This window comes from Cardiocondyla obscurior, linkage group LG11, assembly GCF_019399895.1.
Source record: "Cardiocondyla obscurior isolate alpha-2009 linkage group LG11, Cobs3.1, whole genome shotgun sequence".
Taxonomy (NCBI): domain Eukaryota; kingdom Metazoa; phylum Arthropoda; class Insecta; order Hymenoptera; family Formicidae; genus Cardiocondyla; species Cardiocondyla obscurior.
Genome location: NC_091874.1, coordinates 790,320 through 815,534, shown reverse-complemented (window position 1 = coordinate 815,534; position 25,215 = coordinate 790,320). Strand labels below are relative to the sequence as shown.

At 42.6% G+C, this 25,215-nt stretch overlaps 2 protein-coding genes across 8 annotated transcripts in view; one reads left to right on the top strand and one right to left on the bottom strand.

The window, feature by feature from the left end:
• The window catches only part of Smr (nuclear receptor corepressor smrter), a 73,066-nt gene that overhangs the window by 5,452 nt on the left and 42,399 nt on the right, over positions 1 to 25,215 (bottom strand). For 2 of the 7 annotated variants that reach the window (XM_070663125.1, XM_070663124.1), the window contains 13 exons: positions 24,086 to 24,562; positions 23,253 to 23,558; positions 22,700 to 23,119; positions 21,507 to 21,551; positions 20,739 to 21,095; positions 20,069 to 20,538; positions 18,626 to 18,858; positions 4,450 to 4,761; positions 3,953 to 4,329; positions 3,490 to 3,750; positions 2,886 to 3,360; positions 389 to 2,625; positions 54 to 244 (listed from right to left, as the gene is read on the bottom strand). In XM_070663125.1, coding sequence (XP_070519226.1) covers positions 54 to 244; positions 389 to 2,625; positions 2,886 to 3,360; positions 3,490 to 3,750; positions 3,953 to 4,329; positions 4,450 to 4,761; positions 18,626 to 18,858; positions 20,069 to 20,538; positions 20,739 to 21,095; positions 21,507 to 21,551; positions 22,700 to 23,119; positions 23,253 to 23,558; positions 24,086 to 24,562 — 6,161 coding nt within the window. The remainder of the gene's footprint in view (positions 1 to 53; positions 245 to 388; positions 2,626 to 2,885; positions 3,361 to 3,489; positions 3,751 to 3,952; positions 4,330 to 4,449; positions 4,762 to 18,625; positions 18,859 to 20,068; positions 20,539 to 20,738; positions 21,096 to 21,506; positions 21,552 to 22,699; positions 23,120 to 23,252; positions 23,559 to 24,085; positions 24,563 to 25,215) is intronic. The other 5 variants (XM_070663126.1, XM_070663128.1, XM_070663127.1 and 2 more) reach the window with 5 other exon arrangements.
• LOC139106408 (uncharacterized) lies at positions 13,929 to 18,081 on the top strand. Its single transcript, XM_070663166.1, has 4 exons — positions 13,929 to 14,499; positions 15,182 to 15,617; positions 15,812 to 17,022; positions 17,128 to 18,081. Exons 1-3 carry the CDS (start codon positions 14,199 to 14,201, stop codon positions 16,989 to 16,991), a joined length of 1,917 nt encoding a protein of 638 aa, XP_070519267.1. The 5' UTR covers positions 13,929 to 14,198; the 3' UTR covers positions 16,992 to 17,022; positions 17,128 to 18,081.

The following is a 25,215-nucleotide window of genomic DNA, read 5'->3' as shown; positions in this document are numbered from 1 at the left end:
AAATATTACTGTCAAACGTAAAATTATGTCGATTGCTTTGTGCGAAAACTTACCCATAAGATCTATATGATGAATGAGGAGGGCCGTAATCTTTAGACACAATATGATCAACGTGTTCGCCGAGAGTGATTGCTTTGTTGCTACCACTTCCGTTGCCGCTTCCAGCACTTCCACTGCCGCTACCTTCACCGGCGGGACTATGAGCTATGCCATTAGGTTCTTGCTGACTTTCGCGATGAAATCCCTAATAAAGATTAATTTAATTTACGAAATTATATAATAATTTAATTTAATTTACGAAAAAGAAGATATTATATGCAAATATCAAAATCTATTAAAATAGAACGCATCGCAAAGTGCATTAAAAAATATGAATATATTTAATTACCTGAAAAAGACGATCGCCAGCACGTGCTGGCTGATTCGCTGAGGATCCGCTTCCACTGGCATTTTCGACACTTTGATTGATTTGGTGAGTGATAATAGCGTCAATAAGACTGGCGGCTGTGAGAGTTGGCTCGTTTGGCTGATTAGAGGATTGACTTTGTCGCGATGACGACGACGATTGCTGTTGCTGTTGTTGAGATTGTTGAGATTGCTGCAATCTGGAGGACTGTGAAAATCCGCTGCTTAATAATCTCGAAGAGTCTCTATCAATTTGCTGTTGCTGTTGATCTCTGTATAAATGTGCAATGTGTCTTCTCTCGGCCTCCATTCGTTGTTGTTGGTGAATATGTTGTTGGATCTGCTGCTGTTGCTGCTGTTGTTGATGGAGATGCGCTAAATCTCGTTCGCGATGTGCTTGTTGCACAGCGAGACGATGCTCGGCATGTTCCTTTTCGCGTTGCTGTTGAATGGCGAGTCGCTCCTGCTGTTGAATTTCTTTCTCGCGTTGCTGCTGTACAGCCATGCGGTGTTCATGTTCTTTCTCGCGTTGCGCGGCAGCTGCTACCATTTGCTGATGTATTTCCTTTTCCCGCTGTTGATGTACGCTAAGCCGATGTTCGTGTTGGATATCTTTTTCCCGAACTTGTTGTATAGACAAACGAACATTCTCGGCATGTATGTCTTTTTCTCGTTGAACGAGACGATGTTCTTGTTGTTGGAGATCTTTTTCACGTTGTTGGTGATGTTGTTGCTGTATCGCAAGGCGATGCTCCAAATGCTGCAATTCTTTTTCACGATGCAAACGCTGTTCCTCCTTTTCCCGTAGATGAACGAGATCGCGTTCTCTATCTCGGTCGCGTTGATGCTGCGCCGCCGCAGCTGCCACTGCTAATCTATGTTCCGCTTGCATTGCGGCCATGCGATGTTCTTGTAGCCGCATTTCTTGCTCACGAAATGCTCGGTTATTGTCATACCGATCAGCTAACAAGCGATCTGCCATTGTCTTGCCGAGTCCCTCGTGGCCACCACTACTGGAAGCAGCAGGATGACCATGCGAATGTGGTACCGGAAGACTGGGTTGCTGTACTGCCACATCAACTAAACTGGAGAAAGCTTCTAAGCCAGGAGGTGGTGGTGGATAGTGCATTTGTTTCTGTGGATTATGCCTCTGAATAACACCTTGCCGTGGTTGCGTATGTGTCTGAGACGGCGGAGGCGTGCTGGTATAATAAAGAGTAGACGATGGTGGTGGCGGCGGTTCGCTTTTGCCGGTTGTCTCAGCAGTAACAGATGTACCAGCGCTACTGCCACGAGCACGTGCGTGCATCTGTTGACTCGTGATGTAATCGTTTATAATAATCTGTCGGCTGGATAATTGCGGATCCATGGAATAGCTAGGTGGCGGTCGTCCAGAAGCAGAATAAGAATTGTATTGATTACCGCCGTGACTCACTACTACGGCCGGCGACGCTGCTTGATTTGTAGGACCTTGTCCCGGCGGTGGTGGCGGCGGAACATTACCACCGCCCGTGACAGGAGAATGCCGAATAGTACGATGATAATCGTATATCGGTGTATATTCGCGTTTGTCAACTGCGAATGGAAGCACCGGTGTACCTTGAGTGATCGAACCGCCTGTATCTTTCGGTCCTCCCGAGACTGCAGAGCCAGCATTGACAGCACCGGCACCGCCACCTCGTTCGTTAGCATTCGGAGCAGCACCAGTAACTGTCGGATTACCGGGTGGTGTTATTTGTCGCAACAAACCTTCGTATCGCGCCGTGGATACAGGTGTACCATGCGTGATAGAACCGCCCTTATGACCTGGTGTGTTCATGCTTAACTTTGGAGACAGCTTGGGATGAGGCGGTGGTACGGTGACTTTATTCATCTTAGGTGTAATGGATGCTTGCGGTCGCGGTGACGAAGCATAAATCAATGGACTTTTCGCACCACGTCCTTGCTCGGGATGAGGCGCGCGAGGTGGGTAATACGAGGTCGGCAGTGGGTCGGGTCGATAGACTGTTAGCGTTGACAGTGGTTTATGAAGTTGCATCGAATGATTGTAATCTTGTTGTATTCTTGGCTTTTTGATACTCAAATCTAACGTTCCTTCTGTTTCTCGAAGCGCTTGTTGCACTTGCATTACGACCAGACCTTCCTTAGGTAATAGATCCGAAGAAGTTTGACTACTCGGCACAGCTGGTGGACAAGGAGTAATGGTAGCTTGCATTTGACCTAAAAAAAAAATATATATATATCGTCAATTTATTTGATCTTTTTAATTAATTAATAAACGAACACTTTTTCGGGAGTAGGTAGAAATTATCGAGACAAAAAAAAAGTTCTATGCCGGTTTACATTTTTCTTTTTATCTCGATAAATTCTACCTACTTCCGAAAGTGCCCGTTTACTATAAAACACGTAAATAAATTTAATAAAATTATTATTTCAAAAGAATAAAAAAAAAATTTTAGATATAATATTAATAAATATACCAATTTGTTGAGGACTGGGAGCCGAACGATGAGAATGATGAGGTCCTGAGACAACAGAGAGCGTTGCAAGATTTGTATCTCTATTAGATAACGTGGTGTTTGCCATATTTGACGACGACTTGTAACCACGGACATATGTTATGTCATTACGATGGTCGGTCTTCAAAATACTAGATATCGTCGGAGTGCCAGAACTACTATTAGGTGCCGACGAACCACCGCCATCAGCTGGACTGTTGGGAGTACGTTTTAGTTGCATTTCGATGACTCCAAGCATGAGATCCTTAACCGTGAGCGGGTTAGAATTGCTCGTTGTCGAAGGGGGCGAATGAACAATTGGCGGTGGTTGTGAATGTTGGCTTTGCTGCTGATTCTGTTGTTGCAACGATGTCGCGTTGCTATTAGAACTTGTTAGAGTTACCACAACGCTGCCATTATCTAAATCAGCACCTCCCTGACCTTCGTCCGCTGTCTCCTGAAACAATTAGTGCACCTCTATCAGACGGTCCTATCTTGTGAAAATATTATTTTACATTTTGCTTTTAAATTTTATCTCATTATTTTTAGATAATAGTAAAAAAAATGCTTAAGAACTTTATCTTACCGTGGCAGAACTATCGTAATCTTCTCTGCTACCAGAGGTTGCCGTAGCAGTACCACTACTGGAAGACTGATGAGACGATCCAGGTGGTACAAGTGATACCACGGCTATATCCGAGAGTTTTTCGTTAAGTTTCTGCTCAGTGGAACGTTGAAAAGACATCGGCAACGACGATGTCCCCGTAGTACCACTCGACGCAGCGTTATTACTTGTCATAGTTGTGGCTGGGCTTCCCGCACTAGCTGTGTCACTTGAATCGTGAACCTAAAAAAAAAAATATAGTATAAGATTACGATACGCAAAAAATTTTAAGTTATTCGTGTTAACTTTAACGAAATATTATCTATCTCCTTACGCGTAAAAAAATGAACAATTTTCTTTTAAATAACTAAATTCTTATTTTAAACAGTATTAATATGTACGTTTAAATTAAATCATTTTTTAAAATAAAAAACTAAAAACTTACAGCTAGCTCGTCGCAACTGCTGGTACTACTACCGCTTTCTTCTTCATCGGTTAGACACGGTCTTCGTTCCTCACCCATTGAAGCGTAATACTCTGCTACCACCTGATCGAGACTCAGTTTCTTTCGGTACGCAAAATAATAATTTTTGCATTGATGATTCGTCTTGCCGGGTATCTGTTCGGAAACCTTTGGCCAATTGGTGCCATGTTCCCGGAGTGCCCTGCGAAGTTGTTCGAGTTCCTCATCTGTCCATTGACGGGATAATGCATCGGTACCATCCTCGGACACTTCGGTGCCGCCGGCGAGATGCGGCGCCAAGCGGCGCGATATACGGCTGAAGCAGGCCGAACAGCATTTCGTCGCACTGTTTGGTATTTCTAAAATAAACGGAGCAGCTTAGACTTACGAAATTATATATAATTTAATCTAGATTAATTTCTTACATACCCACTTGCATAAAAATAAATTCTAAAAATATGGAATAAGAAAATACTCACGAAATTCTTGAGCGATTGGTTCCCGAATTTCTGGCGGCAGGTCGAGCCATTTAGAGGGTAATGCTCTAAGCCGCTTCACTCTCGACTTGGAGCTGCTCAGATTCGGACAGCCCGGCAACGGACAAGCGGTGTATCGTCCTCGGACGGCCTTACAGCGGCAGGAGTTGCAGACCCTCGCACCAGGTGGAACTTGGTCTTCTCGCAAACCGTACTGCGACGCTTGGCTACGCGGTAACGCGCGGCTGTGCGCGCTCCCTTCGACGACGCTTTGGCACACCGTGCAAGCGTGAGGTCCTATCTGCCTGCCACCCTCTAAAATCATAAAAAGACCCGTGTAATTAATTAAAAAGTAAAATAAAAATTTTTTTAATTAAGTAGCGAAATTCCGTAGTTTCCATCTAAAAAAAAAAAAAAAAAAAAAAAATGTAAAAGAATCAGCCTTTTCTAAAAAATAAAAAGATAGACGACAGATGCGAAAAATAATTCCTGACGAGACTAAATTTGCGAAATTGCGGCTGCAAAAGGATCTTTCTTTTTTTTTTTTACTTGCGAATGACGAGGTAAAGTCCACCGATCGTCCCGCGCGATTGAAGCCGGGGAAAACGTTTCCGAATCGAGAGCGCGTGTCGCGCGCTAATACGCCGCGCGAGGGACGGCAGATAAAAATCAAATAAAATATAAAAGCGCGCGGCAGAGCGAGACCAGGCGACGATGCGCCTGTATCAGATGGTGCATATGCAATGTGCCACCACCGCCGCCGCCGCCGCCGCCGCGCGTGTTAGATCCTATCGCGGGGCAATTGCGATATGACGCGCACTGTCGCTAAAACGTCAAAGGGACCGGTCTATTGAACGCGATTCGGCAACGCCAACGTGTCTGCGGCATGCCGTGAAATATAAATGCACGGTGGTACCGCGCGTGTCCGGCGCGCGATACGCGAAACGCGTACAAAACGCCGACGTGCACGCAGAGCGTGATAATGGCCGCGATCGTGTGCCATTCCGAGTCGTTGCGAGTCGAAATGAAATTTCGATGAGGTCCCCGCCGACCAACTGACCAGACACCGAAACGAGACGTAATAAAACCGCACCTCCTTCGGCGTTGTGCAGAATTCCGTGCGGCGACTCGCGATGGGAAAATTTTCGCTGGACAATAAACGCGCGGATGGAAAATCGGCTTCTGACGGCTATTTAGGGAATGTACTCGCGTTTATCCGCTATGAAACTGAGTAAATATAGTTAATCACGAGCCACGGAAGGAACCCGAGTGAAAACACGAACAGAGCCGGCGAGGGTGTAAAGGGGGTACAGGGAGGAGGGAAGGAGAAGAGGAGGGTTGGCGCACGGAAACGGAGCGAGAGACAGTATAATTACTCGGGGCTCGGCTAATTAAGGACGCCCAATTAAAAAGTTCTGACTTTCGTTCTTAGCCTGCCGCAAACGTCGGCATCGTTCGCTCCTAAATAAGATCGCTTTGATAGCCCCGCACTTCCCCAAGTGCGCAGAAACCACGTAAATTTACCCGCGCCCATAATTATCGCCGGACGCGAAATCACGTAAATCGCCCAATAATCCCGCCGGCAAAATAATACATCTCCGAGAATGAGAGCTGTCGCAATAATAACGTCGGTCGGGAATTGAAAGAAAAACCCTCGCTCACGGTCGACGGATTTCACCGAGAGGATGCTGCGTCGCAGCGTTTCACCGTGCGATTCGTGAAAATTTACGAAATATCATTACACTCGTCAAAACCATTTATCCTCGCTGATGAAATACAATCTGTCCTTTGCGAAGATTTGGAAATCCAGAACGGAGAGATGAAAAAAAAAAACATTTTTGACAGCCGCCTTCATCGGGACACAGCCGTACGTCGCTAATCTAATTCACCGAAAATACGGATAAAAATTGGAAATTAAACGACGCCTCGTCAATTATTCAGCGTACCGTGGGTACTCTCGGGCGCACCCTCAGTTCCTCCCGCTCTTTCCTTCCTTTTTTTTTTTTCTCCCTTGAAATTGGTCCAGTCGCGAAACCCCGGATTCGCCGGCCGTCTGCTCTCCGGTGACCTGTCACGCCGAACCGCGTCTCTTTCGGATCGTACGCGGGATTATTGTTGACACGGAATTATCAATGTGACGTCGCGCAACGCGCCCCGGCGAGCGGAGGGTGCGCGAGTACCGCGAATTGGAAGAGTTGCCGGCGAGCGGACAGAGGGATAACGCGCCGTGTGAGAATTCGCGACACTGATTGGCAGGTATTCCCGAGAGCGAGAGAAAATCGCTCTCGCGTAAATTCGCGCGCCCCTGCAACCTCGCGGGCGCGATCGACAGATCAATCCCCTGGACCAAGTAGGATGCTGCGAGGCAATTTTTTGCGCATTTGCGTTACCCTCGCAAGTACCGCGGACACGCCGGTATCGAGCCACTCCCGACGCCGATATTTCGTTTAAGAGCGATCCGCCAAGTGTCCAGCGGCGCCACGATTTTTCGCCATTCTATCATTTACACGGCCAACAATAACGTAATTAAATTCGAACGCGCAATGTAAATTCCGTGTTATTTTAGATACATAAATATTTAGATTACACACAAATTCGATACGCGCGGTATTATTATTTAATTAATAAAACGTTTGAATATCTTCATGAATCGGTGCACATATATTATTAATACATTAATAATATTTCCTATTATTGCATAATTTATTTTTAGAATTCTAAAGTCTCTAATTTCAACAGGAAAAAAAAAAAAAAAGAAAAAGAAAAAAAAATTATATTTAATGAGAAAGGAAGAGAGGGGAGATTGTAACAAATGTAATAAAAAGAAAATTCTATTTTTACATCGGGCAAATTTTTCACTTTCGTGTAAAATGTGCCGTTTCTTTACGATAATCACTTCCTCGGCATTTTAACGAGATTTTTCTTCGTGCCTTCGTTTCAGCGAGAGTAATATCAACAGCGCGACCCACGGTACAAAGCGAATAGAATATATCTGTGGAATATATAATGCGATAACACACATGTCACGTGGAATAATTCGTAAAGCTCCGTTCCCCGTATACTCAAAGTAATACGCGGGGAGATCTCGGGAGAGCGGATCGGGCATGTAAAGGAGAGTTAAAACTGGATGAAACGTCGTAATGAATAATTTATACAAAGAGCCCATTCAATACGAAGCTCGTGCGGCAGTTACGCGATATTGCAACCGGCTAATGTTGGGTGAAAACAAATTAACCCACCATTTTAAGCAGATTACGTTCGAAATGGGATCGCTGTTCGCGTCGATCTTTCCGGCCGTATCAGCCGTGGCCCACGGCCTGCGATCTTAAAGATCCAATATCGAGGAGGGAATAACCGCAGTTTTTATATAGCCAGAGATACCTGAATGATTTATCGAGAGGAGTAATTAAATGTGTCAGCGAAACAAAAACCACCGCGGGCAAAGTTAAACGCCGCTCAAACGATAAACCTGGTGAAAAAAAGATGCGGCTGCGAGGAACGGGGGACATTACTTTCGCGTTAATTAAGCTCGCTGATGGAAGCGGGGTGATTTGAATATTTCATAAAGGCCATGCCGCGAATAATTCGCCACTTCGCTTCCCTCTTTCTCCCTTAATAAGATGCTATTCGTGTAATTCGTCTACTTTTCACAATCTCGCGGTGCAGTCTGCATAATTAGTCGTGCGCGCGTATTCAATTGTTCTTGAGATCCTCATGTAAAATTGACTTGACGTAATTAACGAGCCAATTTTTACGATCGACGATTTAGGCGAGCGTCAACTAAACCGGTGGATGTATAATCAAACCCGAAAGGACATTTGTATCCTCGCATCGTTTTCTCGCGGGGATACCGCACACATCCCTCGAATAAAATATTCTCTTTGATTTCGGCCTCGCGCAAACCGTTGAAACTGACTCTCTCTCTCTCTCTCTCTTGATTCTTTGATCAGTTTTAAGTTTTTTTACTTGTTCAGCTTTTCCCCATATGTTTCACCGCGGAGGAAAAACATCAAAGTGTTGCATTCAACGAGATCGCAATTATTTCTAACCTACGCAAAAATTCTAGCCGAACAGCTAGCTCCACTCGGACATGGGAGATCTTTTTGCAAGAGCGAAGCCTCTCCGCCGTTCTTCACGAGGTTTGGCTCCAGAGAACGTGTCGATCTGCATGATTTGCTCAGAGGAGAAAAAGCGGAGAAGTCTAAAGCAAACACGTGGCGGACTAAAAAGGGAGGCGCGCCCGCGGCAGCCGCGCGGATTCGCTTCGGGCTGACATTTTTGTATTTATGTATTTATGAGATTTACGCTCTCTCTTTCTCTGTCTCTCTCTCTTTTTCTCTCCTGGAGCACCGGCTCCAGCGAGAATGATTAAAAACAAACACGCGCCGCGATTCTTCGCGACTCCAGCCACCCCCGCTTGTGGGGTAACGGCTAACAAAAACCACGGCCGATGTGTTGCGAGGATGCGGTAATACGTGCAATAAATTCACCGTAATAATTTGCCACGCGTTCCGCCGGAAGCGCATCCTTATCGCGGCTTTAAAAAGGTACCATCCCCGCGCTCGTCTAAAAAGATGCAGAATTTCCCGACGACGACGCGGACAAAAATCTATCCCGCACACCGTTCGCCAATAGAAATATAAATCGCGGGGCTAACGAGCCTGTAATTAAAAACTGCAGCTAAATGTTGCGCGGCATAACGAGGAATGCGATCGAATAAATAACGTGCAAATATATCTTTGTATCTCTCTGCCCAACGTAATGGTCCATTCCGGCTCTCCTTTGACGAACCACCTGCGATTATCGTCGACGGGGAACGGGGCCGTGTAAATATGGAATCGCTTGTAGCGTTTCGGTGGCGCTTGAGCTGTAGCCGGACCGGATCACGGTCTACTTGTGCAAATAACATCTGTCAATTGCTAGGTGGACGAGCGGGAGCAACCGGGAAAAAGGGTCGCCGTCGTTGACGACGAAACCGGTGCTTCTACCCTCCGCGCGCGACCCTTTAAAACATCTCGCCGGTTGATTAAATTACGGTGATTAGCCTACCATAATGTCCTCGGGAACAATGTAAAGTACACCGATGGTACGGCGCGATATCGATCTTCTATCGCGTACCGACGCTGCGAAATTCATTCTCGCGAGTATGTTCGTCGGTAGCAATCTAATACTCCGGTGTACGAAAATAATACGCGAATATAATAAAACGGGAATCTATTTCTAATTCATGCGAATCTTGTGGGTTCGTCTATTAATTTATTGTCTTGAATGGTGGAAACGCGCCCCTTTGCCCTATCGTGCAATTACGCGGAACTAACCGCGCGGAGATGAGTCGATAACGCTAAGTAACGTTAATTCGTACAGGTGAACGCGCGATACGCGTACGGAGGAGTTTCCGACGGCCTCGGCACATTAGTCGTGCCGTGTGTATCCATACGTGGATAATCCGACGGTATTTGCGGAACGGAAACGCGCCGCTTGTGCCGAATTCGAGCGATAGCGCTCCCGCTTGCTGCCTAATGCACACAAGAACATTGCGGGTGAAAGAGAGAGAGAAGGCGGGAGGAAGCGAGACGGCATAGCGGAGGCATTAATTGGGATTAAGTAAATCAAGACGCTAATTAGCTCGTGCCAGGTGCGCGCGCGCGGGTTTTCACCCCCGGTTCTCATCGCTCCCACCACCCCCGCGCTGACCGGCATGACGAACGAATCCCCGGGCATTTAATTTTCCCAGCAATTTGCTATGACTACTCCGTGATTATGACGCATGTGATCTAGGAGCAAGCCCTCGCTATTTATTTGCGTGTTATCGAGTTATCGCTCTTTCGCGTGTCTCCGTGGTTGATCTATTATATGGTCTGTATTAACGTTGGACCGAACGCTGCACGATTCCAAATAGAAAGAGAGAAAGGAAGGCCTCGAGTATTCCGCGATTGTAAAGAAAATGTATATTAAATTAATTTCATGGACATTAATATTTTAAAATTTACGATGGCTAATAATTTATTTTTAAATTTTGTGTTACGTACTCCACTCGTAAAGGAAGCAACATTTTTATTTATTTATTCGTCTGCAAACAATTTTCTGTTAAGATCGTGCTCGCGGTATTTTCATCAATCTGTTTTACGGAAACAGAAAAGACTTCCGTACATACGTGCTTCGCGTACGTGCGTTACTTGGAAAAATTTGATCAAAAAATTATTCAGTTGAAAATAAGTTTGTTTAGCGGAGTAAATAAATTTGACATTTCAGAATTTTTTTCCGAGAAATATGCATTTAATATATATTTCCCAGAAAAAAGGTATTCAATTTGCCCATTGCAATCAAGTTATTGATCCTGAAAAAAAATATCGCTACAGGATGGCACAATAAATATTAACAATTCCGTTCTCTCAATCTTCTTCGCGACGGATCGTTCTTTTACTTAAATGCAATATTATACAACGTAATCGCAACTCAAAATATAAACTAAACATCAATTTATCGTCAAGACCTGACGACGCGAAAGGCAGTTTAATAAATAATTTAATCGAAATAGCGATTTACTTTCTTGTATAAAAAAAAAATTACACGAGAATAAAAAAAGAGATGAGAAAATCGGTGAGACAAGAACGGGAGAAGCTCCGAGAGAGCTCCCGCGGAAGCGCGGTGGAGAACATGCGGTAAGTCCGCGTAGGGCCTGGTAATATCGCGAAAAGTGTTTGCTTAGCTTGTCTCGACCGACGTTGGAAGCATTAAACCGCGAGCGTTCTTTCGTCTCCTCGAGAGACGATCCCAAGAGCGAGGATTCCCCTCTTCGTCGATGTGTATTCTTCCGCCGCCCTCGATTATTTCCGGTGCGGAGAGTCCCCGGGCCCTATACGCACGAATTCCCATTTTCTCGATTAAAGTGACGATGGCAAACGAGCCAATTAAACGAAAATACATCTTTTAAAATCCCAAAGCGAACGTACCGTATCATATTTTTCTAAGTAGCTCGTTTAAAATTATTTACATTATTTATGCTACTAGTTGTTATCAATGTTTCGCGTTACGAGTTTCACGCGAAGGAATAGATCCGCAAGAAATGCATTTCGCGTGGGAGGGCTTTTCTTCTCTAAAGGTATTGTATTCCACATTGTTTGATTGCTATTGTAACGGCAATCTCGATGATATTCACTGATCGCGACGATGTTGCGATAGGGAGTCGACACGACTTAACCAGACGGATGGAAAAGCACGAAGGGGTGCTGCCTCTGTTAGCTCTGGTTGGGAGGACGGCCTCCTGGGAAATGCGCGTAATCGCCGAGTCCCCGTTTTGAACTCATGGATTCTAGCCGACGGCGATCAGACTTGTCTACGGGAGTGAGCGCGAAAAATTAACGATCGAATTAACAATCGATAACGAGCGAAATTAAATTAAGAGAACGATGTCTTCTGGTTGTAATATTTTTTATACTTGCAATAATATACGAGCCGGTTTTCTCATTTTATATATGTGCCAAAAAAAAGCAATTATTTTAATCATTGGAGATTATAATTGCGCCATTCAGTTGTTAATAGACTTCTGTTCTCTCAGACAATAAAAAAAAAAAAATAAAGAACATGCGCCGTTCAATTTCCTCGTAAATGAAAACCGAAATCGCTGACAAGATGAAGGATAGGGAGAGTAGCAAAGGTGGTCTCGCGGCGATACCGAGCACCCAATGCACGCGAGAGGTAGACAGGGTACCTTCCCTGGGTGGAGTGTGTATGAGGAAAGAACGAAGAAGAGGGCCGGAGCGAACGATCGTGGTTCCGGAATAAAGTGGAATTCAGCGCGAGCTGAATTATAAACGATATTATGCAAACACGGCGTCGCGGAGTGAAGAGAAGCGCGTACTCTCTCATGCTGCGAGAGTTAATTTGATGAAAAACATCAGAGGCCAAGCCAGGCGCGGGCAAGAGGGTGCCGAGGCTAAGGGGAAAGAGAGACAGAGAAAAAGAGAAAGAAAGAAAGATGGGAGAGGAGAGAGAGAAAGGAAAAGACCGGCAAAAGACGCATCTCGCGGCAAAAGATCGCTTTTCCGGAAGACGAGAGCGCTCTTCTCCTCTCATTATCCAGTCGGCTCTCGAAAGACGCTTCTTTTCTCCTCTTCCCTTTATGCGTCTTTTCCTATCACTCGCGTCTGCACTACGTCGCGTTTAACGTCTCATTTGAAGCCGACAACGAAGGTAGGCGTTTATCGTCGCAATTGCAACGCCAGTTCTCGCGAGGGTAATTTTATTCTCGTATTTTTTGCGTCGCAAAGTCTGATTACTGCTCGATAGATCGCGACTTTAATTTTTTTTTTTTTTTCTTTTACTGCAAAGAATTTCTGATTTTTTACTCATTTTTAATTCAAGAAAGGTCAACAAACCGCCGAGTGTTTCGCCGATCAAAAATCGGAAGATTTAACCAGCATTGATTATCCGGACGATGTAATATTTCGAATATAGTATCTCGACCGTCGCGGGTTATTCTTCCAATATCATCTTCGTATGTAATCAATTAATAATCATACAATTATTAATATCCTAATATTCTTATTAATATCCATTAACATTCAATCAATCGATATTCCCCCGCGCAACATTGACGAGAAATGGTGGTAATCCAGGTTTCAAGATCCCCGTACGATTTTCAGCACGTAGCGTTAACCGTATCATTATCCCGAGCTTCGTAATTATAACGTGACATAATGGTACGGTTGCACCCGAATTGGTACGATTACGCATATCGCGATACGTTATCTGCTTATCGTTCGTGATAACGAAAGTGTTTTACATCCTGCCGCTACGTCTTTGCACGCTACTATGGATCGCAAACGTGGTAAGGTCTCGTTTTTTTATTTTTTTTTTTTGATGCAAGGAATTTCAATCAAGTGCGCAGGAGGTTCGCGGTATATCTGCAAAACTGTTACATAATTCTCGGCCTCGAGAGAAAATTAATCGTAGAATGATTGACGTTAATTTGTGAAAAATTAATTACTATTATTTCTCCCAGCGAGATGTGATCGGATCTTCCAAAGGCTGCGAATTCCTCGCGTCTCTCGTGTGCGAAACGAGGGCACGATCAGGAACGCATCCTGCGGTATCACGGAGAAGAAGACAGATTCTTCGGGCGCAGGTGCAACTCAACCGCGATTGTGACGTACGCCGCCAATCTGCGCTCGTCGGGGGCGGTTCTAGGTCGCTCCGAGCGGGGGTGAGCCAACCCTACGCGGCGCGATGTAGGAGGTAGAACACCCTCGGCCCGAAAAAGCAGAGCGCGTCTACGCGCAGCTGATAAACAGTGCGACGATGGTGCGCCCGCCAGCCGGCGTTCCGGCGTTCAAATCACGAAGAGCCACGAGATCGGCCCGCGACGAGAGCCTTTGCGAGAACGGTATCGCGTCGAATCGAGCAAGACCCCGGTATCCCGACCGACCCGAACACACGTCGATCTCGCGCGAGAGAAACCTCTTGGTAGCGTCTGAATCGTCGCGACACGATTTTCAACGAATTTGATCTGCAAAACGCTCGAGCTCGATTTGTTGAAGCTTAGAAAGCGGTGGAGTGCTCAACAGAGATTGTGACAAAAATATATTAAAAAAAACTTGGACCCTGTTTGTATTTTAAGAGATAATAATGGCAAGACCTCGATCTATCTACATCCCTCTTCACGCGCATTTGTGAAAAATCTCTGGGAGGATTTTTTACTCGGAAATCTTAGTCAGTGGACAAGTGAACTGGGTTTACCAAAGGGTTGAGCGATGTATGGTTTATACAGAGCGTGGTTCGGTGGTGCCACTGGCACCAGCTACCCTTGCCTTCAGGACACGTTCTCGCCCCCCGACACGGTGGTGCGAGTTGGTAACGAGGGCGAGCACCAGTTTGTCGCGCACAAGGGCGTATTAGCGGCCCACAGTGGATACCTGAAGGCTCTGCTTGCGAGCGCGACGACGACGTCGTCGGCGAGCTCGCCCTTCGACCCAGCATGCGCGACCGTCGCCGTCACGGCGACCAGCGGACAATCGCAGCGACCGGTCACTTCCGTGTCGGTTTCGTCCATCGGTAAATATAGATTAAAAAAATAAAGACCAGGAACGATACACTTTACTTGCAAATCGAACTCGACGATATATTTTTTTGGTTTTCGTTTTGAATCTATTCTCGAGAAAGGAAATTCGTTTGAGATAAATTGTCGTTGTTTAAAAAGTTAATTATTAATTGAACAAAAATTTTCTAATTTACTTTCGAATAATTACAATAAACCAACAGCAAGATGAAAATTATTTATAATCTTTCAACGGTCACGCAGTGTGCCATTGTTACATGCAATCTTTCATTGGGATTTTCCAATAGTCGCCCAATTCAATCTAACCCAATCCAATCCAATAATTGAACCGACCGGTTCACAAGTGGCATAAGCCCATTTTTGTAGTGTTTGCAAATAAAAGCGGTTGCCGCTCGTTCGCAAACATTTTCTAATAAAATAATTCGATTCGCTAAACATATCAATAAATATTGCAGTTTTTCAAAAGCAATACGTATCCCGCTTTGATTTATCACTTGCGAATTTCAGGTACCAAGTATTCCGCGATATAACGTTTAATAATAATTCTAATATCAATAAGTATTCACGAGATAAAAAAGCCACGCGACTTTCTTTTTTATTTCACCAAACGATCGAACAAAAGCTGAGGAAGACCCATCTACTCGCGTCTAACGCGATCTAATTCCTAATGCGACTCAGGTGGAGAAGCGTTCGCGCCCCTGCTCAACTATATGTACACCGGACGATTGGAGGTAACACTGGACAACGTTTACAGTGTGCTACTGGCAACGCACTTGTTACACATGCCCGGCGCGTTGGAACAATGCAGAGCCGCGCTATTGAGGCTGCGAGCGCCGCCGCCTTTGCCTACGCCGCCGATGCCTACGTCCACGTCGACCGGGTCGCCGCCTGGGACCTCCGGCAGCATTCTGCGACCTATACCGAGTAGACTGGTCGTGGGACCACCACTTTGCTGGCCACCAACAACCCCGCTCGCGTACCCGCCAACCGCCCCGGCACCAAGCGCGATGTCCCACCTGCCGCCGTCGATGCAATCCCTGATGCAACCGACCGTACCGCCCGGGATCAGCGTCGTCGCGCCAAGAGAGAAGCAGGAACAATGCGCGCGTTATAGGTTCGCAATGTGCTTTTAGCGGAGCTGCGATTTCGACTCTTTTTTTTTTAAGCTATGATAACGCGATTAAATTAAATAAAAAAAAGTATAATAATAAATTTAAGTTATTTCTCTTGAAAAGTTTTTAAAAAATTCTTCCTGCTCGGAGATATCGAGATTAATTTAAAAAAAATATATATATATATTGTTTGCAGCGCTGGCGAAGTGCCGAAGTCACCACGGTCCTCGCCAAGCGCGCATCACAAGCGTCCGAGGCTGAGCTCCGGCAGATCGAAAACGCCGGAGATCGTCTCTACCGTGTCTACCCTGCCGTTTGTGGCCGCAGCCGCGGCCGCGTTCACCGCGTTCGCCGTAACGAGCAGCACGGCGAATTCCGTGGCAAGAGTACCTTCGCCGTCGCGTTCGATTTCACCGACCCCGTCCTCCGTGTCGCGTACGCACTCGCCCGTACATCATTCCGGCGACAGAGCGACGGAGCGCGAGGCCCATCGAAGAGAAGAGATCGAGGATCGTTCCACCAGATTATCTAACGATCATTCACGGAAACCGAGTGTCGCAACGTCCACCGACAGCAGGGCACCGAATCGCAACGGCGAGGGCAGCAATAACGGGGACGCGATCGCGACGTCGGAGCACGACCGACCGCGCTCGTCCCGGCGCAGGAACCGAGTCCCAACCGCGAGGGAGACTTCTACCACCGCGGGTGCCGTCTTCTCCGTAGTGTACGACATCGCGTGCTGCGATGGACCGGTGCGCTTCCACCGCGTCTTGAACGAAAACTACTCGGCGGCGGCGACGTCGCAAGGACTGTACAGTTCAGCGGCCCGCGCGTCGCCGAGGAATTGTCAGCTAACGGAGGGCGAGGATCTGTCGAGCGAGAACGACGAGAACGGTGGTCCGGCACCGCGAGGAGGCGGCCAGACGCGCAGCCCTAACGAGTCTAGCAACGACGGGAGCAGCAACAGCAACAACGGCGGCTGTTACACCTGTGACTACTGCAAGCATACCTTCAAGTCGCAGTACTGCTATAGGAAGCACGCTAAGCGGCATTTGCTGCCGACGAGGATCAACGAAGCGACCGGCACCGGCGCCGGCGCCGGCGCCGGCGACGAGGACAGAAGCGGTCGCGATAACGTTAATCACGGCTCTCGGCAAGACGCCGTGCGCGGTAACCGGCGGGAGGTCAAACTGCTGGACCTAAACGTGCAGTATTATCCATGCAAGATTTGCGGCTGCAAGTTTCCCAGTTATTACTTCGTACACAAGCACCGGAAGCTCTGCCATGCGAACGACGAGGAAAGACAAGCTGCCGCGGACGGAACGAACGCGTCGAGTCGCGACGCAGACACGTCGTCCACCCAGGATGCTCCGTGAAACGAAGAGACGTTCTCTTTCTCCCTGCGACGTATGTATCGAAATCGCGCCGCTAATTTTTTTCCAAAAAATAAAAAGAAAAATATAAAAAAAAAACGTAACGCTTTATTCTAACGTGTAACTCTGACATTTTCAGGTTCCTCCCTCAACTATTTGCAGCCTGAGCATCCGCGGAAAGCAAAGAGAAGATCTGAAGCTTTAGAGGAAGATAAAGATACCACCACAGATGAAACGCAAAGTATTGATATTTGCGTGTGTTGAATACTTAGTTATCCGATAAAATAGTTCGGCAAATTAAATTGAAATATCGTAGAATATAATATGCGGAGTGTTACGTTCAACGTTTACAATTAAAAGCTTGTTCTCGTCTCATCTCGGAAATGTATAAATTATTAAAAGACAATGTCCTACATACTGAAAGATTTAAATATACTGCTAATTTATGTTTAATAGATAGCACGTAATTGCGTTTTTCTTTTTATGTATATTTTTTATCGTTACACTTTTACAATGGTACACGTGTACCAGCAAAACTGTACAAAAAAAAAAAAAAAAATTTAAGATAAAAGCTTACGATGTAGCTACGTAATGATGTAATAAAATCTTCAAGACGTATAACGATTTAATTATAAGAATAGCTACGGTAATAAATAAAAAATAAATAGGAGTGCTAGTTTCTCAATGTAAAATAAAACTGCTCGTATAGTTGTACTTCAACAATTTTAAATTTCAAATTAAACGCAAACTAAACGTTATTTCTATATTTTATTCGTCTAATGTAAAAAAAAAAAAAAAAATTAAGTTTGCTGTAGACAAATTCTGCATGCTTCAATAATGTATCGGAAAATCAATTGATTTTCTAAATTCAATGTAGTCCACTAATGCTAATGTTATATAGTATCGAGTGACTTCAAGTGCTACAACACGTTAGAATAATCCAAAATCCTACCACGGAAGAAAGGACGAAAAAGTGCAAAATAACCTGGCCTAGACATGCCGTCGGCCGTAGATCGCTCAATTGTAATTATTATAAAAAAATTAATATAATTAATTCAGACTAATATCCGAATGTAATGACGCGCGCGCGCATGGTTTCTTCTAATATTATTAAATACCTACCGCTTCCATTACGCAAAAGACTTAATAAAATTAATGCTCTTCCGGAAACATATCAATCATTGAACGAATATGATAATTAAAGATATATTATTTCGAATATATTAAATTAATCTTTGGAGACAAATAGTATAATTTAGATAAATGATTGAGTTCGATCGAGTAACTTGGATATTTTAACGTTATTAGTCCATAATTCGTAATATGTTCATTGTATAAGATAAAGTGAGCAAATTGTAACCACGTATTAATGCATGTATTCGGAAAGTACATATTATCAAATTATTTGGATTAAGACTTCGAATTCGAAAAAAATCTAATTAATATCGAACGAAAATATTAATTAGATATATGGTATAGTATCATTTTATATTGTTTCATTAAAAAAAAATGGTGATCAGCGAGTAAAAATGATTTCAACATCAATTAAAGTGCAAAAACAATGAACATATATTAATAAAGAATATTGCATGCAATATTTAGAGGCTTTGTTTCAAAGATACGGTTCTTGTACTTACCAATGACGTCGATCGACGGAGCCTCCTCGTCACTAGTTTCCATAGGAGTGTGATTTTCTTTCTTTTTGTCTTTCATTCTACCACTAGCTGCCACATTAGCACCACTGTTGCTCGTATCCCTGCAACCCGGCTTCTTTTTACTGGATTCCTTAAAGTCTGACTGAATGGTCGAAACGTTCGTCGCATTGTTCAATGAAGACGTGGACGATGATAGCGCGCCTTTCCCTTCCATTCTGCAACAATATCGATGCACATAAATTGAATTTGCTTAAATAAATACAAACCGCATGAAATATAAATGTAAACTTTGCGCGCGCTCGTGTTAAACGACAATCCATTGAACATCCTGTTTCAATCATATCTCTATTTTTCAAAAAATAAAACATGAGGTATTGCAACCAATAAAAAAAACTAAGTTCTTTTTTTTTTCGATAAAATTTTTGATACGTTTAATATCTATGCCTTAAGAAATAGCAAGGAATTCAATACTCGTAATTTTCATTGGACAGAATCACATTTCCAACGATTGAGTCAATTACGGTGATGAGAGCCTACGTAAACATAATCCACTAACCGGTAACCATTGATTAGCATTACAATCTGCTAATAATTGATCTCCCCTACCCCACCATTCTCAGACTGCCTCCACCGTCGAGTCTCACCCGCCCCGTTTCTCCTGGCGTATCCCCATCATCCCCGCAAAATCGCTTTTCTCTTTCAATGATTTATTCCTCCATTCGACTATCACACAATCATCGTTGATAAGTAAAACTTATTTCTATTAGTATAGCGTTGTTAAAAAAAAAAAAAAAAAAAAAAAAGAAAAAAGCAGATTAAGTTCCTTTTTTTCCGCGCGTTTTTGTAATATCCGTGCGCCGACGAGCGGCGTATTGTAATCGTTAAATGGGTATTCGCGGGTCGCCTCCACCACCGTGGACAATATTGAGATTGGTTCGTTGGAGGGAGGTATGTTTGCAGAATGAATATCTTCCGGCCGATGGATACGGTTCATTCAATCAGTCCGCGTACACGCTTTTATATAGATCAGAATCGGGACCAATTGGTATGCGCGTTTCGCACAAAATGAGCCGCGTAGATTTTTTATTTCTTATTCGCGTGTTAAAAATAATTAATATCTGTAAACGCTCGGGGGAATAAAAATAAAATAAAAGTTAAAGGACGCAATACGCGTGTGACAATATTCAGTTGATCAATATTCAATCGTATTTGTGCACTTTAAAAAACGTTCTATCGTACTAATGTATTCGATATACCAACTCATTCGTTTCGAAATCTCATCATCGTATAATTAATTATATATACGTAGCTTCTAAATATGAAATTTCAATCAATTCAATGGATTGTGTAAGAGACATTGTCGAATAATTTTTACGAATAATTTTTAAATTAAGATGTATATGAAAAAAAAAAAGTTACACGTACATTACTTTAATGTCCTTCCCCGACGCCGTTTCCGCTGGTTCTTCTTTCGGCTCCTTTATAAGATGAGATTCCTTTGAATCGACTTTGTTCTCCTTATTTTCCTTGCTCGCCTCCCTGGAATCCTTCATGCTGGACGTCGTCGACGTCGTCGAGACACTCGACGTCGCGGTGGTGTTCAGGACTGATGTCGTTGTCGTTGTCGTTGATGCCGTTACAGAATCCGTCGCTACACTAACACCCGACGATATCGAGCTCAAAGGAGTCGTCGTCGTCGTCACTGTCGTGGTCGCAACAGTTGTTGATGATACACTTGATGTGACTGTGGTGCTCGTTGTAGATGTAGATGTAGCCGATGCCGAACTGTTCTGAGGATTTTCTTGAGTCTTTTGTTGCTGCTCCCGCTGTAACCTTGTCGTTACTCCTGTCGTTAAAATATCTATGGGTCCGATAGTCGAGCTGGAATTATTTACCTGAAAATAATTAGAAAAAATTTTTAGATTATACAGTACTACTAAACTATTGTTAAATATTTTCTGCATACGTACAAATGAAAACTACCTTAACAACAACTTTTCTTTAATGAGTTTTTTTTAGTATCACGTTTTTTTATTTTTAAATAATTAAATTTAAAAAAAATAATTTATACACTTACGATTAATATCACACTTACTTTATTATTCGGATTATTTCGAGAACTACGTGTCCGTTGGCGCGATTTTCGTAGAAGCTGCTTATAATTTTCGGCTTTCTTAGTGAGGTAGTAGTGATGTACACAATCTGGAACGGACTTATGTTCTAACGATTGAGCTATCACTCCATAGTTTTTAGGATGCTGAAGATATTTTTCTTTAAACAATTCATGTTCTACTGAGCTCCACACATTGATTAATTTACGTTCACTATGAAGAGCTTCTAATTCTTCTGGTTGAAGTAATCCATTCCGATTTTGAAACGCGATCCTTCGTTGCTTTGCGTCCAACAACAGAGGCGGTATAACTGCATATGAACGCATCTTCTTATCCTCCATCTATCAAAGATATAATTTTTAATATACTGTTTTACAACTTAACATTAAAAAATATGTTTTATCAATGTACTTTTTCATATCCCATTATAATTTTGTTTTTATTAAAAAAGCTGGCTTATATTGATAAAACACATTATAATGTATATGTAAGTATATGTGTTGCATTACATTAAAACGTAGGCTTTTAATATTTAATATATAAATAGTAACTCATGTACAAGAGTATACTCAACTATAACAATTTTTAATAATAATTATGGATCCAATGTTGCTCTTTTAGTTTGTAACATTAAACTATCGTAATTTTAATGTATCGATTTAATACATATTTTACAATTAATATGTAGCATTTGATCCATAACTATGTATGGTATGAGATACGGGTGAAGTGAGCAAACGCACGTTACTAACCTGACAAGCTTTAATGGAATTTTTTAAATCTTGCAATGTTTCTTCCTGGGGAATCAGTATAAATTAGATGTCTTCCATGAAGTATCATCATAAGAAGAATTTATGTGATAAAGATTAAACAAAAGTTAATAATACAAATTAAAAAGAGGAAACGCGAGTAAAATTAAAACATTTTTAACACAATATTTTCAAAAAGAAATAACTAAATAAAAGAATTATAAAAAAAACATTTGTCTAAAAAGCCCGATTTAATGTAACATAATCACTAAACATTACATTGAATCTCAATTAATTAAAATTTTATTATCTCGCGCATCTAGTAATCCGATGGTAACTTTCAATCATCTTCATCCACTTATCCAGTTTACCATCCTTTCCCTGGTTAGCATACATAAGATGACCAAGATAGAAAATAAATGTCTAAAGATAGAAAGAAACTGTCAGTTACCATCTCTTACTTATTATAATCAACTCTCTTTACTCTTTTGACGAAAAAGTGACTTTTAAAATTACTCTTGGAAAAACGAAGAAAAAGACGAGGCAAAAATCCATCAAAAGTACGAAAAAATATTATATCTAATTAAAAATCGCTGAATCTAGAATATAATTAAAATATAATTAACATGATCTTAGAATATAATTAGAAACTCGTATATATTTCAGTATAAATATTAAGAAACTTTAATAGAGCATTTATGTAATAGAACGAACGTTATATTTATCTTTAACATATACAAGTTTTTATTACGTATGTTATTTTATTCATAATAATTAATCAATAATAATTGAGATAAAAATAAGATATAACTAAAAAGGGAAATTAAACATAAGAAAATTAATAAAATTAAATAAAAAATGTATGAGTCAATCAAAAACCTAAAATTATTTTTTGTTTATCTTATAATGTTGCTAATAATGCTGATTCAACAAAATTAAATAATGTCTTTTATTGTGTCATTTATTAAATTTCAGTCCCCCTTTAAAGTCTTCTTTTAGATCAAGTTATATTGTTATAGAATGTTTATCTAGTAAATTTTTAATTTAGTAACGTGCCTTTTTTTTACTTCTCCCTATACCATCTTTTTGTCTTCACCGTACTTTTATTTCTCTATTTTGAAATGTGCCATGTTACTCACTTTACAATTACATCTATTTCACACAATGCAAATACATACTACAATAATGAAATATACCTCTTGTTCTTGTAGACCATCCATTATCTCTTCGAGATCAGCTTCACTCTTAATGCGAGCACCAACTCTGTTAAAACGTTCCTTGTCTTCCCTTTGCTTTCGCAGCTCGGGGAATACCTTCTCGAAGAACTCACGATTCTTTGTCTCCTTCGATTTCCTCTTTTGCGTTGCTTCTAACCGTTCCACCTTACGATGCCATTCTTGAACCAAAATAGCATATGTTTCCGACTGTTGCTGGTGAAGAGACGCACGATCGGCGTGTTCTCTCCGAAGCCTAGCTATGAGTCTGGCTCGCATACACGTCTGATGCCGCGTACGATTTTCTTGGTATACACTCGTATCTGACGGTTGATTATACAAAGGTAGTTCTACTTTGGCGCCCAGTCTTTCTAGCAGTCTATGAGCTTCTTCTGCCTTTCTCTGTAAATAAAAATATTTTCCATTAATAAAAGTAGCTTACATTAACATGCACCGAATGCAAGAAACGCATGCAGTAATCAAATCTCGTATTTTTTGGTGCTTAAGGTGTAAAAATATTTAATTTATTATTTACATAATTTACCCTATTCTCAGCGTAGACCTTTTGTGCCATCGATTGATGCTTTGGTTGCTGTGACTGTTCCTCAGTATCTTTTACTTCCAGAGGCTTATTCGCTGTTTCTTCCAATTCTTTTAATCTCTTCCGCAACATATTCATTTGATTCTCCCTTTTAGCAATTTCCCTATCGACTTTGCCAATTTGCTGCAAGAGATCATCCTTAGTACTTCTATACTGTACATCATCCTGCGTATTCGGCTCTGGAAGCGTAGGCGAAATAGCTTCTGTTTGCGGCGTGTATGCTCCTACGGCAGGCTGCTCCTAGCAAAAATTCATCACATCATATTGTGTTCAACTTTCCATTGCTTTTCATATATAACTTATGTTTACTTTTCAATTGTTTAGTTAATATCCAGTTAATCTAAAGTATTGATATGCATTATTAAATCACTATATTTAGTTACATATTAATTTATTTATATTTATATACAATTATTGTCGGAAAACGTAAATTAATCTCAATTTATCCCATCCCATACTCATAGCTATAAATGTGATTAACTACGATCTGATTTATTTATTTAACACAATCTCGCGAAAATTAATACAATTATTTGAACGTTTTGATTTTCAACACTATAAATGAACGGCATTATACAAACACGAAATGAATAATCCTAACTAAACAGCGAATTAAATCTAAAATGTAATTTAATATTGCTAATAATAAAAATATATTTATTTTTATAAATAAAAAAAAAAAAAAAAAAAAAAAAACAGATGGACAATGTTACAGTATTATACGATACAGTCTCTTGTTTATTCAGAGGACTGTCCATCGTACCCACCCTAGTGTCTATCCTAAGTGGTTGTTGCAACTGTACGACATGCTGTTGTTCTTGCTTGCCCCCGCATGGGTCCGCGGGCGATAAGCAGCGCGGCTGAGACTGCGATTGCAGTTGTTGGACCTGCTGATGCGGCCCCAGACGGATCTTTTTAAAGGGCGGTGCATCCTGCTGCAGACTGGACATGTCGACTGGAGTGCGACTGCAATACTGATCAGGCTGGACGGGCATGAGGCCTACTCGTGGCGGGTTCCTCGCCGCCGCCGCCGCATGTTGCTGGTAATCTGATGCGGCGGCGGCAGAAGGCGATGGTATAGACGTCACCAAGGAGCCGACAGGCAAGAGAGATATTCTCTGCCGGTCGCCTCTACCACCGGCTCCCATGCTGCTATACTCCGCCGCGGGCACTACCCCGACACTGCCAACTCCACCAACTTGCGAGAGCGAACTGTTGCTCACGTTGATGAGCCTCTCGTTCACCTGAAAAGTAAACACCATGGTAAAAAATATACTCTATATTCTGCCTTTCTTTTTCCATCCCTTTTTCCCCCGTTCCCTCTCCCCTTTCATCGTCGTTTCGCTCATTCTTTGCCAAAGGTTCAATTTATCTCCCGCGCCTAGCTCTCTAACCTTCTCGCCGGGGAAAACTATTTCAGAAAAATCGATGACCCGGTTCAAGAAAGCACGCGGTACCGATATACCACGCGACCGCTGCTCTGTCCCCTACGCTCTGTCTACCGCAATCATCTGTTCAAACTTTTTCCCCCTTTTCATTTCTATCGGTAGTTTCGCGTTACGACGCTGGTTCATTCGCTTATTACAGTTCGTTCCGGGTGGTTCGCGCGGGCAAGCTTGCACTATGAACTTCATAATCTCGGCTGACCCATGATTCTAAAGAAACTACTCTGTGAGTTGCGACGACTAAATAACCGGCTCAAAATATACGTAAGAAACAAGTAAAATAAGATGCGGTTGTGTCCTTGTACGTATATATAACAAGCGTATATGTGTAGTCTGAGTAGGCGACTGTAACTTTCTCCCGCCCACTCGCATCATGCTACAAGCAGAGTACGATAATGCCCGCTAGAACTGCGTTATGCCGTGAATTTAACTCGATATAAAATACATGAAAA

Coding starts and splice junctions, on each gene's coding strand:
- LOC139106408 (XM_070663166.1), top strand. CDS start 14,199: ATGTATGGTTTATACAGAGCGTGGTTCGGTGGTGCCACTGGCACCAGC. Junction 14,500..15,181: donor CGTGTCGGTTTCGTCCATCG/GTAAATATAGAT, acceptor AATGCGACTCAG/GTGGAGAAGCGTTCGCGCCC. Junction 15,618..15,811: donor GAACAATGCGCGCGTTATAG/GTTCGCAATGTG, acceptor TATTGTTTGCAG/CGCTGGCGAAGTGCCGAAGT.